Raw genomic sequence first — 14,644 nt, forward strand, 5'->3', positions numbered from 1 at the left:
AGTGAAGTTAAAAGAGAACAGAGATAGTTCGCGATTGCCAGGGCTGCCTGCCACTGCCACGAACCCTCATCGCTTGTCCTGTGTTTCCCTCTGCTGGAAAGTCACACGAGGCGGAGCTGACAAGGTCAATTTAAAAAATATCGTTGGCCCGCAATCCTTAACCTTCTGGGGTTTGGATTGTTTCTTCAAAGGAAAACAAAAGCCCTGAACCCTTCTCCCTTTACTGTACAAATATGAGGATGTTACACATACATACACATAAAGGTATTTGCATGTGCATATCAATATTACTGATAAACCGTTAGAAGAAATCTACGTAAGGCTGGAAGATCCTGGCCACTGCAGCAGTATTACAGAAATTTGCACTTTCTTCGCTCAGAAGTTGCAGCAAAACTTTTTGTTTTCTGTGAGAGCTGCAACTTTCTCCCTGAGCAAATCTGTTGTGGGTAACCTGAGTGATTCCTGGAGTGGCCAAGCGGACGGCGGCAGAGACAGAGGGATGCTGTTGCTTGGTTTCTCGTCCTACGCCAGGCCCTACCCTGGATCTCGCCGGTGCTCCCAGGCGAGCTGAGGCACAGCAGAGTTCATCCGGTTCACATGCTGCTTCCTTACTTGGACTTGCGTCACCCCATCGATTCCTTGGAAGAAGGAAAAAAGGTTGATTAAGAGTGTTTACTACGCCATGCAGCCACTTCGAGCCGGCAGTAGGTTGCCTGCCCGGACATTAGCGTCTGGAATACAGGGATAATTTAAAGATTGCTTTCCAGACGGCTCTGAGATGCAGTGGCAAGGCTTTAAATCTGCCTCCAAAGACGAAAAAGGAGAGTCACCGCTTTTCATCTGCTTCTCCTCGGCACACAGAAGTTAAGCCCGTAAAGGCCAACCCACACGCGCAGAACGCTGATGGAGTCGGAGACCACCACCAACCGGGGCTGCCGGCGAGGCGGGGGCCGCCCCGCAACAACCGGCTTGTTTCAGATCAGGCAGCGGAGCGGGGAGACGACGACCGGAGGCCGTGGCGGCAAGGCCACCTCCCAGGTGGCGGCAGGGAGCAGAGCTTGGAGCCTCTCCAGCTCCCGGGGGAAAGAAAGAAGCCCCGCAGGCGTCGAGGAGCACCGCGGGCCGGTGTAATGGCGGCGGGGGAAGGCCTCGGCCTCGGGGCCGCCTCAGGAGGTGAGGGGAAGGCAGAGGAAAGGGGCAGCAGCCCCTCCCGCCCGCTGGGGGGCGGACGAGCGCCGCGGGAGCTCTCCGGCAGGACGTGCGCGAGGCCGGAAGCGGAAGCGTTTACCGTGCGCGATGGCGGCGGCGGTGTCGGCGCTGGGCGGGTTGGGGGCTCCCGATCCCGATGGCGGGGTGAGGCGGCGGCGAGGGGGGAAGAAAGGGGGGGGGGGGTGTTTCCCGACTCCTTCCCAGGGCCGGTGGCTGAGTGTGGGTGGTTTCAGGGCTCCTCGGGCTCGGAGGACGAGGCGAGGCCTGGCACGGCGGCGGCGGCGGCAGCGCAGAAGCGGGAGGAGCGGCTGCGCAAGTTCCGCGAGCTCCACATGAAGCGGGTAAGCGGCGGCGGCCGCCGGAGCGGGACCGGTTCCTGCAAGCGGTGCCGCTGATGCGCGGGGAAGCCGAGCGGAAGGGGCGGCGGGGGCTGCCAGGCCCAGCTCGGGCTCAGGCCGGCCGCGGCCCGGGGAAGTTGTGCCGCCGGTTCCCCGTTCCCATCGCATCAGCGGTTCCCTGGCCGGTACAGGCGGGTGATGGTTTCTTTAGCCCTTCGTCAAAGGCAGCGCTTTACGTGGCAGAGCAGGGACTGGTGGCCTGGGCCCCTCCCGGGACAGGTGCCTGCGATCCTGGGGGGTCCCGGGCTTGTTTTGTTTCTGTGAGCGAGCGTTGCCACACATCTCTGGAGTTTGTTACCGAACTGTTTTGTTCCTAGAACGAGGCTCGCAAGCTGAATCACCAAGAAGTGGTGGAAGAAGATAAAAGACTTAAATTGCCAGCAAACTGGGAAGCCAAAAAAGCTCGGCTGGAGTGGGAGCTGAAGGTGGAGGAAAAGAAAAAGGTAAACACCACAGTTTGGCTTCCTGTGACCCAGCCGAGCCTCCGTCCAAGTGCCTGCAGTGATGCCGAGCCCCCTTCCTGGTGGCTAGACAGTCTTGGGAGCTTATATGGACATTACCCCCCAAAAATCCATCTCCTAGTTAGAGATTATCCCAAAATCCTCCTCATTACCTAAATTATTATCCTGCACTAGGGGTTGACTGGACTGATCTAGGTAGTTACAACTAAGTTTGATGCTTGGTCACTCTCTTATTGTTAGAACTGAAGCGTTCTTTGTGCTGTGTTAGGAATGTGCAGCGAGAGGAGAAGACTATGAGCGGGTTAAACTGCTAGAGATCAGTGCTGAGGATGCCGAGAGATGGGAAAGGAAAAAGAAGAGGAAAAACCCAGATCTAGGCTTTTCAGGTAATGGCTTAACTATGTAATTGTCAGTGTTCATAACAAACACCTTTGTTAGTATTTCAGCTGCAAACTGAACCATGAAATAAAAACCTTCACCCTGATACCAGTTCATTTTCTCCCAAAGATTACGCGGCTGCTCAGCTGCGCCAGTACCAGAGGTTAACCCGGCAGATCAAGCCTGACCTGGAGCGGTACGAGCAGCTCAAAGAGCAGTAGTAAGTTTGATTTCAGGCATCTGATACTGTCTGTGGGATTTCTACATTATTAGCAAATACTAACTTAAACTAATCCTTTCAGCACATGCATACTCTCATATATACTGAAATATTAATTAGTCTTTTAATACTATCTTGAAACACAGGGCCTGATAATCTACTCTGTAGTCCCTGCAGCATTTTGTCAATTAGGTGGTATTTAAATGCATGAGTAGATTACTCTTGGAGTAGGTTTAGGGTGTTTTTTTAAGCAGTCTGGCATGGTTTAAGAACAGGCGGACCAACAGAGAGCTTACCAAGTTTGCATTCAGACAGGTTTTGAATGTCAGTGGGTTCCTGTATCTTTTAAAGGCATGCGCTAGGGTCTCTCAAAATAACTGAGAGCTTGTTTGCAATATTGCATCTTGGACTCCCACAGTTCAATAGGAGTTAAGTGCCTCGAAGTGTTACATTAAAAATTAAATAGAAGCAGTGAAATCTCAGGCGATCACTTGTATTAACTGCTGCTATCTGTTACTCTTGGCCAGTGGTGAAGCGCTTTATCCCACATCTGACAGTCTTCTCCACGGAACTCACGTGCCATCTAAGGAAGGGGTTGATAGAATGGTTGCAGATCTTGAAAAACAGTAAGTAAATACCAAGATAAAACAAAGAAGCATGTGACAGAGCAGCTTTGTGTAATCATATCCACAGGGTTCACCCACAGGTCTTCAAACACTGCTGTCCATCTTACAGGATTGAAAAGCGTGAAAAATACAGTCGACGACGTCCTTACAATGACGACGCAGACATCGACTACATTAATGAGCGGAACGCCAAGTTCAACAAGAAGGCAGAGAGGTTCTACGGGAAGTACACAGCCGAGATCAAACAGAACTTGGAGAGGGGAACAGCCGTCTGAACTGTCACCTCCAGCAAAGCACACACGACAGCCCTACGTCTGTTATTGGCGCAGTGATTTTGCAGGCAACTTTAATCTATCAGAAAAATACTTTGTAGCCCTCACTAAGTACTTTGTAAACTCAACAGTGTATGTAATATAACAGAAGTAATGTGCATAACAGCTGTATATAGCCTTTACTTGCTGAAGTAACCAGCTTGTGCAATTTCATGTTTGAAATAAACACAAACTCATTATCAATTTGGAATAAAGCTTGTCTTCATTCTCCAGTAGCTGAAGATGGATAAAGTCCCTGAAAACACTTGTTTAGCAAGATGAAGTACTACTTGAGGAACACACATGACCTTTCTGTGAAAGGGAAGCTCCCCCCAGCTCTGTCACATGCCAGACCTGCACAGCACAGCTGTCCACTGCCCAGGCAGCAAAGTGCCCGTCCTCCTCACCAAGGGGGCGAGGAACACAGATTATCTCAAGCATTAACTTCAAGTTGCCACAAAACACGTAATCCTCAGTACGTTTGGCAATTTAATAGTTTCTTAAAGAAGCTTCCAGACCAGAGGTGCAGTAGTTTATTTTACTAGCCATTTATTTTTACAAAAAGTGAGCACAACTGCTCCCAAAACCATGCAACAGCCTGTTGACTTACTTGCAGTGCTTTTCTTCGCAAAGGTTCTGGTGAGCCATGGAGCTAAGTGCAGTGTACTGCTAAATCCCACAGCTCTCAGCTGATACCTGTACCATGGGTATCACAAAGCCATCTCCCACAACTTCACGATTTGCTTACCACCTTACAGAGTGAGCCCTTAAAGTCTGTTTTTAAAGCAACCTAAATCAAAACACAAGCCAGCACTAAGTCAAGTTCAGCAGAAGTGACAGCTGCTCAGGTGCAACGGTTTTGACAGTGAGACCAGCAGCAGCTTCACATATGTCAGTCAGGTACAGAGCCAACACAAGCCTTCCACTTGGCAGAGGGGTATCTGGGGAAGTTACTCTGGAGGCCCTGAACTAGCCACAGCCTGGGCAGGAACCATTCCAGCGTAAAGGTCCACCTTCAGAATGATGCAAAAATGATCTTCTGTTGCACACTGTGGTAACAGTAGGGTAAGAGAAAGCTGAACCTGGAAATAATCACTTATAGGACACAGGCAACTCGTTACCGAACACAGGTCTAATACTTGACACATGGAGAAGCCAGTGCAAAACTAGTTTATTTACTTGAAGTAAACAGTTATACAACATAAATCAAGTGTTCAAAATAACAGCTACTGAACTATTGTTTAGAAAAAGTTACCCACCTGTAAGTTCTAGTCCATTAAAGCAATACAAAAATATTTACAAATATACACAAGATTTCCCATCTGTGGCTTCTGGATCACTGTGCTCTAGATCTGAAAGAGAAACCTAAGATTCCAAAATTAACATCTCAAAATAAATACTCAGTATTAACAAGTCTTCAACCTGATCAGAAAATTTCAGATCTGACTACTGAAGGATGCGTAACACTGCAGCCAAGAGACAGCAAGAAAAATACGCTAGCGTGCCCTGAACAGTGCACTTTTAGGTGAGAAGTTTAAAAATGTTTTCTTCTCCTCCTTCTTGACAGGAACCCATTGCCCATAGGGACTTCCCTTTCTGTCCTCTTCTCTTCCCGGAGAAACTGCCGGTTCTTTAACAACATGGCTCACTGGTTTCTGTAGTACTGGTTTTGCCATTGTGTTCTGGAAAAAGAAGTTTCCTTTAAAAATGCTAGAATGAGAAGGAATGTATTAAGACCTGTCAACTTCAAGGGGTTTAATCTGTGCCACGAAGACAAATGTTTTCATACACTTAATTGACAGAGGATTCAGGGAAATTGCTTTTTCCTTAGTTCTGCATTATCAAAATATAACCAAACATGTAACTTGAAGTAAGTTCTGGCATAAACCAGTTCTGGCATACACTTTTGAGTCTGTAGTACAGTATAGGCATTCAACATTATTAAGCCTTGAAAGGTAAACATCTATTTTAAATGCACTGCTGTAGTGTATTTACAGTGTTCTACTGCTAAAGTATGATCCAACTCCCCCAGGAAAGTAATTCTCGAGCCATTAAATTCAACTAGGTATATTTGTAAGACCTTTAATCTAGCAACCAACGCTGGGGAAAGCCTAATGCAGGAGGGACGAAGTACTGGACTTCCATCTTGGGAAATCACACTTACATTAGGACTGAAAGAAATGCTTCTCTGTACGGTTGCTCGCTCCATTCCACTCTTGGTCATGTCTTCTGCCGCTCTTCTGGGTTGCTAGAGAAGAGCACACACAGCTTCAGTGGGAGGGTATGTTATTCTGTGCAAGTTAAGGCAGTTACTAGAGAGCGTGAACTTTCTGGCAGAGTTGTTTCAGGTATTTATATCAAAAGTAGCTGTAAGCTACTAAATATGCAAACAGATCAATGTTGAACGCAATTCGAAAAGCATTCCGTATTTTTACCAATGTCATTGTGCCAATTCACACGTGACCTGCCATCCATGCCCCAGTTACAGTTTTAAAAAGGATTCAAACAATTCAAAGCATGGACTGCCATAAGATGAAGTGTAGTGGTAGTGTAGGTTGCATTAAGTTCTGCATATCCATCCTGCAGAGCTTTGGATAATGACAGTAAACTTATCTGCAAGTGATGCAGGCCTCTTCTTCTGTACTCTCTCAACATCTGGAATATATTGCATATATTATGAAAGGGATGCCTGTACCATTTGTCTAAAACCCTTAGTAAATTTACTTCCATTTGAAATAGCAGTATCTGATCGATGTGACAGTTATTGCAGTTTTGTATTTATCACGAATCAGGTTAACACACCATAACAGAGCCAAACTAAAATTCAAATTCAGTTTAAGCTGCTCAAGTTTCTCCCTCCCTTAAATTCACAGCAGCTATAGCCCACAAGTCCCTTAATTACCAACAGATTTTCTTCATCATGTCTGGAACCATAGTCATGATTTCTATAAGACAGAAATAAAGTATGTAAAATGCATTGTGTGCTTGGGTATGTAATTTCTGGGAAACAGTTTGTTGCATATGAAAAGCTTTTAACAATTAAAAAGAGTAGCAAGATTTAACCTTTAAAAAAACCCCACACTATTCACTAGGTTTGGTAAGGAGACTCTTTGTTTTAGGTCAGAAACACATAAACTAGTCTAAGTAATGGGCAAGAACAACTTAAAAGAACAAACTGCATTCACCTCTCCTTCCCAACCTATCACTACTGGAAAGCCTGCGTGTACTCAGTGGATCAACCACCTCTTAAGAGTCCACAGTACTTTCAGCTTAAGTCTACAGTGGATTCTAGAGCAGTTTTTAGCATTCCAGTAAAACTGAAGTTTTTGTTCAAGGGTTTGAATTCATAATCACAAACTCCACAGTTAAAAACTATAAAACACATCCATGCAGAAGACAAGTTTTAAGAAGTGTTTACCTTTTCACTGAGAATACTCCAGTTCATACTTACCTCAGCTGACTCTCCAGGATCTTTGTGCTCTTGTTTTTCATTTTTTATCTCTTTGGAAGGGGTAAGGATCTTCAAGCTTGCTGGCAAGACTATGTTATCTGTTCCCAGAGCTTTTGCAGCATTAGCTTTCGCAATTTCCAGGAGTTCCCTCTTGTCTACAAGAGGAAAAAAAAGTGTCATTCTCTTACGCTTAAATCAACACGTACCTACTCACAGAAGCCTAAAACCTGCAGGTTTACTATCGCTGCACCTATGGAAGCATCAACTGCGATGCATTTTCATCAGAACTTGGGAGAATTAGCTTCAGTTGGAAGTGCAAAGAATATGCTCTGAACTACTTTTTGTAAATACATTTTTATAACCAGACAGATTTTCTTCTACATTGCCATTATCAGTTACGGTCTATAAAGCAAGTATACAGATAAGAATTTGACTAGTTAATACAATTTGTATGTTTTGAGGCGCTCACACAATGAAAGTCTCAAAAAAACGTACCTTTTTCACTCAAATGGAGAGGTGATCTACTCCGAGACCTCGTTCGTGATCTGCTTCTCCAGCTCCTGTAAACCTCGGGATATACAGTTCGCCCAAATCCGTAATATCTTCGGCCTCTTGAACGTGATCTGCTTCTCGAATAGGACCTTCTGTAGTATGATCTTCCACGAGACCATGACCTACTGCGTGATCTATACCTCAGAGGAGAGCGGTGGTACCTCCTGTAGTGTCTGGCATGGTACCTTCCTCGGTACCTCATGTAGCCACGTGATCTCGACCGACTTCTGGAATATGAACGAGAGTATCTTCTGTACCTTCGGGAACCATTTCTTCTAGCCCATGACCTTGATCTGGATCTGGACCGGCTCCAACTCCTGGAGGAAGCTGAAGAGGAACTACTTGAACTGGACTGTGAACTGCAGGAGGATCTGCTAGATGACCTTGTTGACGACCGATCACAACTTCTCTTGGATCTCAAAGATGACTCTCTTTTCTTTGGTGAGCTGAGGGTTAAGTCATCCATGAAGTCTGTCATATCATCAGTTTTCCTAACCACCGTTTTCTCCATGCAGGTACTTTCAGAAGTTGGTTCCGTTTTTATTGTTGTTCGGTAATACCCAGTCTCTGTTCCTGTTGTGGGTGGGGAGGGGTAAGCTAATCATTTACATGCAGCAAGTCATTTATACAGCAACAAACATTATGACACACAGACAAAAAGTTCAAGGATAATTAAACACACCAACAATTCTCATCCAGTTTAGCAGCATGTTTTGCACATGACAATTTTAAAGTTTCATCATTTCCACTCCTCCAGTCAGTTTTCTATAGGAAATAAAAAAACCATCCGTTTCAACCATGAGTAGCTCTGTATGGAGTTTTGAAGAGGTTTGTCTGTGTGGGTTTTAAGTTTAATACACTTCATTTGCTAGGCAAGCACACAGTTTTTATGAAAAGCAGTTAGTATCTTTTTTTTCCCCTCCAAACAGAATTTTTAAGGTATTTTATCTTCAATCTATTCTAAATGCAGCCTATTGCATCTACAATGCAAAATAACCGCTTGCCTTCCAGATCAGTACAAATCGAATAGTTTTCTTCTGTAGTTCTATGAAGTTTTATTGTTTTCCTCCAACAAGGGAAAAAAAATACCTTCAAAGTATAAACCAGCCACTTCAGTATCTTGACTGTTACCACATTAAAAAAACATTTGCACAAAGCTCCACACATCCCAGCAGCATATGTAGCAAGCTGCTACTAAAAACATGCTACATAACTAGTAATAAATACAGCTAATGAGTCACTGGATATGACTTGAAAAGGATGTAACACTTGTTAAGATTACATATTAATAATTAAAATGGCTGTCCCTCTAGTGGCAGCCATTTTATATCTACAAAGGTTACTGTATTCTAGGGTGTAACTATCTTATCACCAGTACTTAAACCCCGAGTTACGTCATCACTGTACAGTTTAAGGAAGCTTGCATTATCACAAAATTTCTGTTCGGTGCTCACTGTAAACCAAAGTTACCACGTAACTCTTAAAACCTCACTGAAATCGATCAAGGGTACAAGTCCTACACGAGTTTCTAAGAAGCATTTCCCTTGCTACTACTAAAGCTCAAGTTTCACTGCTCCACCTCTAAACAAGGGCCAAGGACACAAACCCCATACAGGGCACAGCTAAGACCAAACAGCTGATTAATTCCGAGCTCAAACACCACCCCCACCTCCCATCGCTACACTACCTTGACATCACTGTTGCCAACACCGTAAATACTGGGCACATCTCACGTGTTCTGACACAACTGGCCTTCGCGCAGAAAGCGCGGTCCCCTCCACCCACACATTAGCGGGCTGAATTCACAGGGACGGGAGGTCGCGTCAGAGGCTGTTCACGGGCACTTACCGCTGGGAGCCGCCGGACACCCCCGGTGCTGGTTCCCGTCAGACACCACGGCGCTTCTGTAACGAAGAGAAACGTGAATAATCTGCGTCCTCCACCCCGCGATCAGCCCGCAACGGCACGTTCAACGAAAGAAAAGTAACGGCATCTCCCCTCCCACCACCCCGAATAACCGCCTTTTGCGAGCGCGCCCCAGGCCCCCCGCCTCCGCGGAGCTGCCCCCGCGGTGCCCCGCCAACCGCCCCGCCAGCTCACCGGCTCCAGCCAGCCGGGCTGCCCCCACACGGATCCTGCTCCAGCGGCGACGCCTGAGGAGACAGCCCCGTTTCATGAGTCACCCCCATAGCGAGCGGCCAGGTGCCTTCCACCCAGGAAAGAAGCCGCGATACAGCCCCAGCACGACGCAGCCCTCACAGCAGCCGCCGCCCGCTCCCACCACCCAGCAGCGACTGAGGGCAGCCGAGAACCTTCCAGAACTGCCCCCTCCCCTTACGTAACAGGAAAGTAGGGCGCACGCGCAGAGGTCGAGCGTCTTTCCCGTGCATGCGCACTGACCGCCATCCCCTCCCTCGCCTCTAGTACTGCAGCGCATGCGCAGAAGGATTTGGGGCCCGCCTTTACCCAGTGCGCCTGCGCCAAGCCTCCCCGTCTCATGACTCCGCCGGAGCGCATCAGCTGAACGCCGCGCGTGCGCAGTGTGTGCCTCAGCGGCTGGCTGGCGGCGGTTGGGGCTGCTGCGCGCGCGTCGGTTTGCCGCTGGCCGACGGTCGTTCCCCGCCCTCAGGTAAGCGGAGAGGCGGCGTGTGCGCGCTCCCCGGACAGGGCGGGCCGCTTGGCCGGCGCCTTCTCCCCGTCCCGGATGGCCACAGCCCCGCCGGATGTCCCCGGCCTCAGGGGCGGCGGGGCGCCCTCCGGGGGCTGGGTGCGCTGAGCGGTGGTGTCTTCGCCTCAGCGCTGAGGCGCCAGCGGTGCCCCGGGTGGGTGTGGGTGGCCGGGCTCTGTCAGCTGCTCTGCTCGGTCGTCCCTCGAGAAGGGGCCCTGGCTGGGGGATCCTCAGGCAGCCTGTGGCGGTTTTAACCTGCCTTGCACGATGCGCACTGCTGCATACCAGCTCTTGAAGCGTGATGGGTTTCCTCTTGGAAAGAGTTGTCCCTTTTTCTTCTTTAGTTCTTCAGAGCGCTGAAAAATGTCAGGTTTTCTTGAGAGCTTGAGGTGCTCGGAGTGCGTCGACTGGGGAGAGAAACGAAACACGATCGCTTCTGTTGCTGCGGGAGTGCTGGTATGTACGGTTGCCCTTACGCCGCTTTCGGGCTTTGTAGATGTAGTCAGCTGCCGACGAGCTAAAAATTATTAGCCGTTTGGACGTAAAAGGAAGAACAGGGATACATTGTCCTTGTACGTAGCAGCAACAAAATCTGCTCTGGGTGCTGGCATCTACGTGTTACTTGAGTTTTGCAGCTTCTACCCGTGTAATAACTATTAGAGTAGGTCAATCTCTGGCTTTGCATTTAACCTTGTTCCTAAATCGATAGCAAAACCAGTTATGCTATCAGTTGATGCTGGGTTGGAGACTGTCAGAATGATTTTATATATTAATGTTACTTTTTCTAAAGTAATCATATATTGTTAAAAGGCTTGTGTCCATATTTTAAACTGTCGTGCTTTTTCTTCTTTTTGAATAGTTTTTTACAGGTTGGTGGATAATCATAGATGCAGCTGTAAAATACCCTAAAGTGGAAGATTTCAACCATTCATACCATGCTTGCGGGGTTATAGCCACTATTGCGTTCCTAATGTAAGTGTAATTTCTTGATCAGAGCTACACACTCCTAGAACTTATTTTGTGCAATTAATAAAAGAATGCATAGTCTTCTTTAAACTAAGAATAACAAATCAAGTTACTGTCTGAGTATCTCTAATATCTTTCTTGTATTTGTTGATATTTATAGTAAGAAACCATTTTAAAAAATTAAGTATGTAGTACAGGTCCAAGTCCTATTAGTCTTTGGAGAAATGCTTTTTAAGTTCTAGTTTTGTCGCCCTTTTAAAAAAAAAAAAAATCCAAAAAATGCAAGAAATACAACATCATTCTTTTTATATAGGTTTCTGAGAAGTTTCTCCTGTTGCTTCATAAACACTTACTCCTTGCTTTACCTACGTTTACCCGGTTTTATCCTGTTTTGCTGGTACAGGATCAATGCAGTGTCTAATGGACAAGTGCGGGGTGACAGTTACAGTGAAGGCTGTCTGGGACAAACAGGTACAGTGGCATAGGCTATTGTATAGCAATTGATCTGTGAAGTCTTTAAGTCTTGGAAGAGTTGTAAGAACGGTACCAGTGTGCATGTTGTCTATCTGTGCATAGCTCTGGTGTGCACAGAAGGTGCTCTGGAACAAAAGCACGCTAAAAGTCGCAAGTGTCTGTCCTCGGACACAGGCACAAAACATCCCTACGTCTTTTTCAAGGTGCTCGGATCTGGCTGTTCATCGGTTTTATGATGGCTTTTGGATCTCTGATTGCTTCCATGTGGATCCTTTTTGGAGGCTACGTTGTTAAAGGTAAGATACAGCATGGAATGCGACCTGATGTGTTTTTGAAAGTTTAAAGTATTTTAAATGACTGTTGAATTTTAGAACTTATTTTTAGATAGTTCCTAGGCAGGCCCAGTTTTAATATTTTGGTTCCCTACGCACCGCTACTCCATACCATCTACTGTTATTGGGGTGGTTTTTATCTACTTTTCAGTCACAAACTTCCACTAGCCTCCTTAGAAACACAGGTCTTGGTCACTTGGGAACTGTACTGATATAATTAAACTGATGCAGTTATATGGGAATAATTTCCTGGGTGAACACTTATTCCCAGAACAAAAATTACTGATTTCATGCAAATTGCTCCCAAAGCCTATATGCTAAGTTAGCAAAAGGGAAAAAATAATTCAAATTGCCTATTTAAATTCATACCTTAACATGAGCCACGGTAACTTTTTGTGAAGGCAACTCTTGACTCCAAATGTTCGTATTTAAATGCAACTGGTTATCTTTGCTATCCTAGTGCAACTTGGTGTTTCTGAAATGTCAATAGGTGGGATAGGTGTGAAAATTACTTCCAAAAAAGTACAGATATTTTTTTCTTTTGTTAGAAAAACCAGTAGTATACCCAGGAATAGCTGTGTTTTTCCAGAATGCGTTCATCTTTTTTGGGTAAGACTATCTTCCTTTGTTAGTTTCTTATCTAATTTGTTTTTAATGATAAAAACTGAAACTTGCTGTAATCTGGTTTGGTTTTTTTTTTCCTTAAGCCCTGTTTTGTTACTAGACATGTGTGAATAAACTGCTGGTAAAGGCAGTAGATCTCTGGGATCTGTCTGCATAGGTCTCATTGCAGGACCAGGAATTGGATTTCCAAATACTACAACTTGCTCCCTGAAATCATGTATTTAAAATACTAGGTATTTGATTTGCTCTGTTACATACTCATGTCCCTTTATTCTGTTTTAAACAGAGGACTGGTCTTCAAATTTGGTCGCACGGAAGATTTGTGGCAATGAACACGCCTGTGGAAGCGCATGGGCCATGCCGGTTTTTTAACTGCACACTCCCAAAATTTTGTAAAACCATTTTGTAAACAGTGACCTTCAATTGTGTCTAAAGATAAAACAAGGAAAACTTAAATCACAGGACTAAAAATTCTGGTTCTAGTCTGTTTAATTTTTTTACTCTTGTATGTTGATTTAAATGTTGTCATGTTTTTGACAAATGTAAAACTGCTGCGAGTAACAACGGCAGTCACTTTTATGATATGATGTTTGCTACAAGTAAAGAGAATAGTGGAAAATGGATGTATTTAACCAGCTGTTTCTATGATGTTATTTACAATCCAAGAGTTACTAAAATTGCTTTAAACCAATTTTTTAACATATATTTATTAAATATTTCCTGTATCTGGGCAATATAACCATTTCTCTGATTTAAAAACTTACTGGTGTATGGCTTTTCTTGCCCAATATAGAGCTGTGCTGCTTTGGGATTCCCGCCCCCCCAATATTTAATTTATCCTATGGCGATAATGAGTAACAACTTACTGTTGTTGTGACATTGTAGAGGCATAAGTACAAATTATGTAGTGGCTCTAGATGGAAGTACCTCATCCACAAAGCTTGCTGTCAACTATTCTCTAACTGCTGTAAAAAAAGGGAAGAATACTTTTCAGATCAGAGTTCTCTCTTTGGCAAAGAGTACTCCTCAGCCCAGGGACAGTCACTAGCAGGGAGAATTTTGATCCTGTGTCTGCCCCTTCCTATGCATTCACCTAGGCTGCTTGCTCAAGAAATCAATGATAAAAGAGATGTGGGGAAAAGGGAGGGAATAAAATACTATTCCTTAAAAGCATTCCTGCTAGAAAACAGCAGAAGCCGTTTGTGTTGCAGAAGTTACGTTTGGTCGGTTGCTGGAAGTGCATGGGTTGAGCCTGGATTACGCTATTACATGGGTAGTAGTGTGTTAACTGTGAGATAACGCAACTTACGTAAGTGGGCATCCAGGCTGAATGTCACCGTCAGCAGATCACTGGCTATTTGTGACCTGGAAATAAGAAAAACTGGCCCTTCCTCTGCAAGTAATTTTTCAGTACTTGAAACCTGTCTCACGCTTCTTTAACTGTAGTCATCATCTACTTTTTGCTTAATTCCGAATGAATTGAGGTCAGCACGCTTTACTGCAGCGAGCATCAAAGAACGTGTGCGTTGTCTTCAGTGTTACATTTTTCCTCGTTACTTCACTTTTAAGCAAGCGTGCTGAATAAAAAAAACACATCAAATTTTGACTTTTTTATTAGGTAAGCATTTTTGAAAGAGTTTTTCTATGTCAACTAGTTTGAAACAAAGAAGAAACACCGAGGATTACAATCCATTTAAAAACAAGGGTTCATTTGCACAGAATCCCCTGCCTGACTGGGCCCTGGCTCGTGCGCCAAAGGCCCCTGCTTGTCTCGGCGTAAAAAAACTCAACAGAAGATGCTTCAGAAGCGGGGTCCCAGCGCTGGTACCAAGCAGCACTAAGGACCGTTCCCTTGGCCTCTCCAGTTGTCCACACCCTTCAGGCAGCTGACCCCATGGTGGCGCAGACTGCCACTGCACAGACGGGCTGGTCTGAGGTTTGCTGCTGAATCTTAAATATGAGTAAATACCACTG

The 14,644-nt window shown here is 45.4% G+C and overlaps 3 protein-coding genes across 3 annotated transcripts; 2 read left to right on the top strand and 1 right to left on the bottom strand.

Annotated features, from left to right (window-relative positions):
* The first annotated feature begins 1,296 nt into the window (after positions 1–1,296).
* Positions 1,297–3,806, top strand: SYF2 (SYF2 pre-mRNA splicing factor). The gene is made up of 7 exons (XM_059830901.1): positions 1,297–1,353; positions 1,443–1,550; positions 1,925–2,050; positions 2,337–2,454; positions 2,576–2,666; positions 3,194–3,292; positions 3,402–3,806. Exons 1-7 carry the CDS (start codon positions 1,297–1,299, stop codon positions 3,565–3,567), a joined length of 765 nt encoding a protein of 254 aa, XP_059686884.1. The 3' UTR covers positions 3,568–3,806.
* A 951-nt stretch (positions 3,807–4,757) lies between these two features.
* Positions 4,758–9,902, bottom strand: RSRP1 (arginine and serine rich protein 1). The gene is made up of 6 exons (XM_059830792.1): positions 9,707–9,902; positions 9,455–9,510; positions 7,550–8,179; positions 7,055–7,209; positions 5,768–5,851; positions 4,758–5,285 (listed from the first exon to the last, which is right to left on the bottom strand). Exons 1-6 carry the CDS (start codon positions 9,793–9,795, stop codon positions 5,100–5,102), a joined length of 1,200 nt encoding a protein of 399 aa, XP_059686775.1. The 5' UTR covers positions 9,796–9,902; the 3' UTR covers positions 4,758–5,099.
* A 274-nt stretch (positions 9,903–10,176) lies between these two features.
* TMEM50A (transmembrane protein 50A) lies at positions 10,177–13,291 on the top strand. Its single transcript, XM_059830845.1, has 7 exons — positions 10,177–10,235; positions 10,619–10,730; positions 11,134–11,246; positions 11,644–11,711; positions 11,918–12,010; positions 12,595–12,655; positions 12,957–13,291. Exons 2-7 carry the CDS (start codon positions 10,638–10,640, stop codon positions 13,000–13,002), a joined length of 474 nt encoding a protein of 157 aa, XP_059686828.1. The 5' UTR covers positions 10,177–10,235; positions 10,619–10,637; the 3' UTR covers positions 13,003–13,291.
* Positions 13,292–14,644: the final 1,353 nt, after the last annotated feature.

Source organism: Gavia stellata, chromosome 29 (assembly GCF_030936135.1).
Source record: "Gavia stellata isolate bGavSte3 chromosome 29, bGavSte3.hap2, whole genome shotgun sequence".
NCBI classification, from domain to species: Eukaryota; Metazoa; Chordata; class Aves; order Gaviiformes; family Gaviidae; genus Gavia; species Gavia stellata.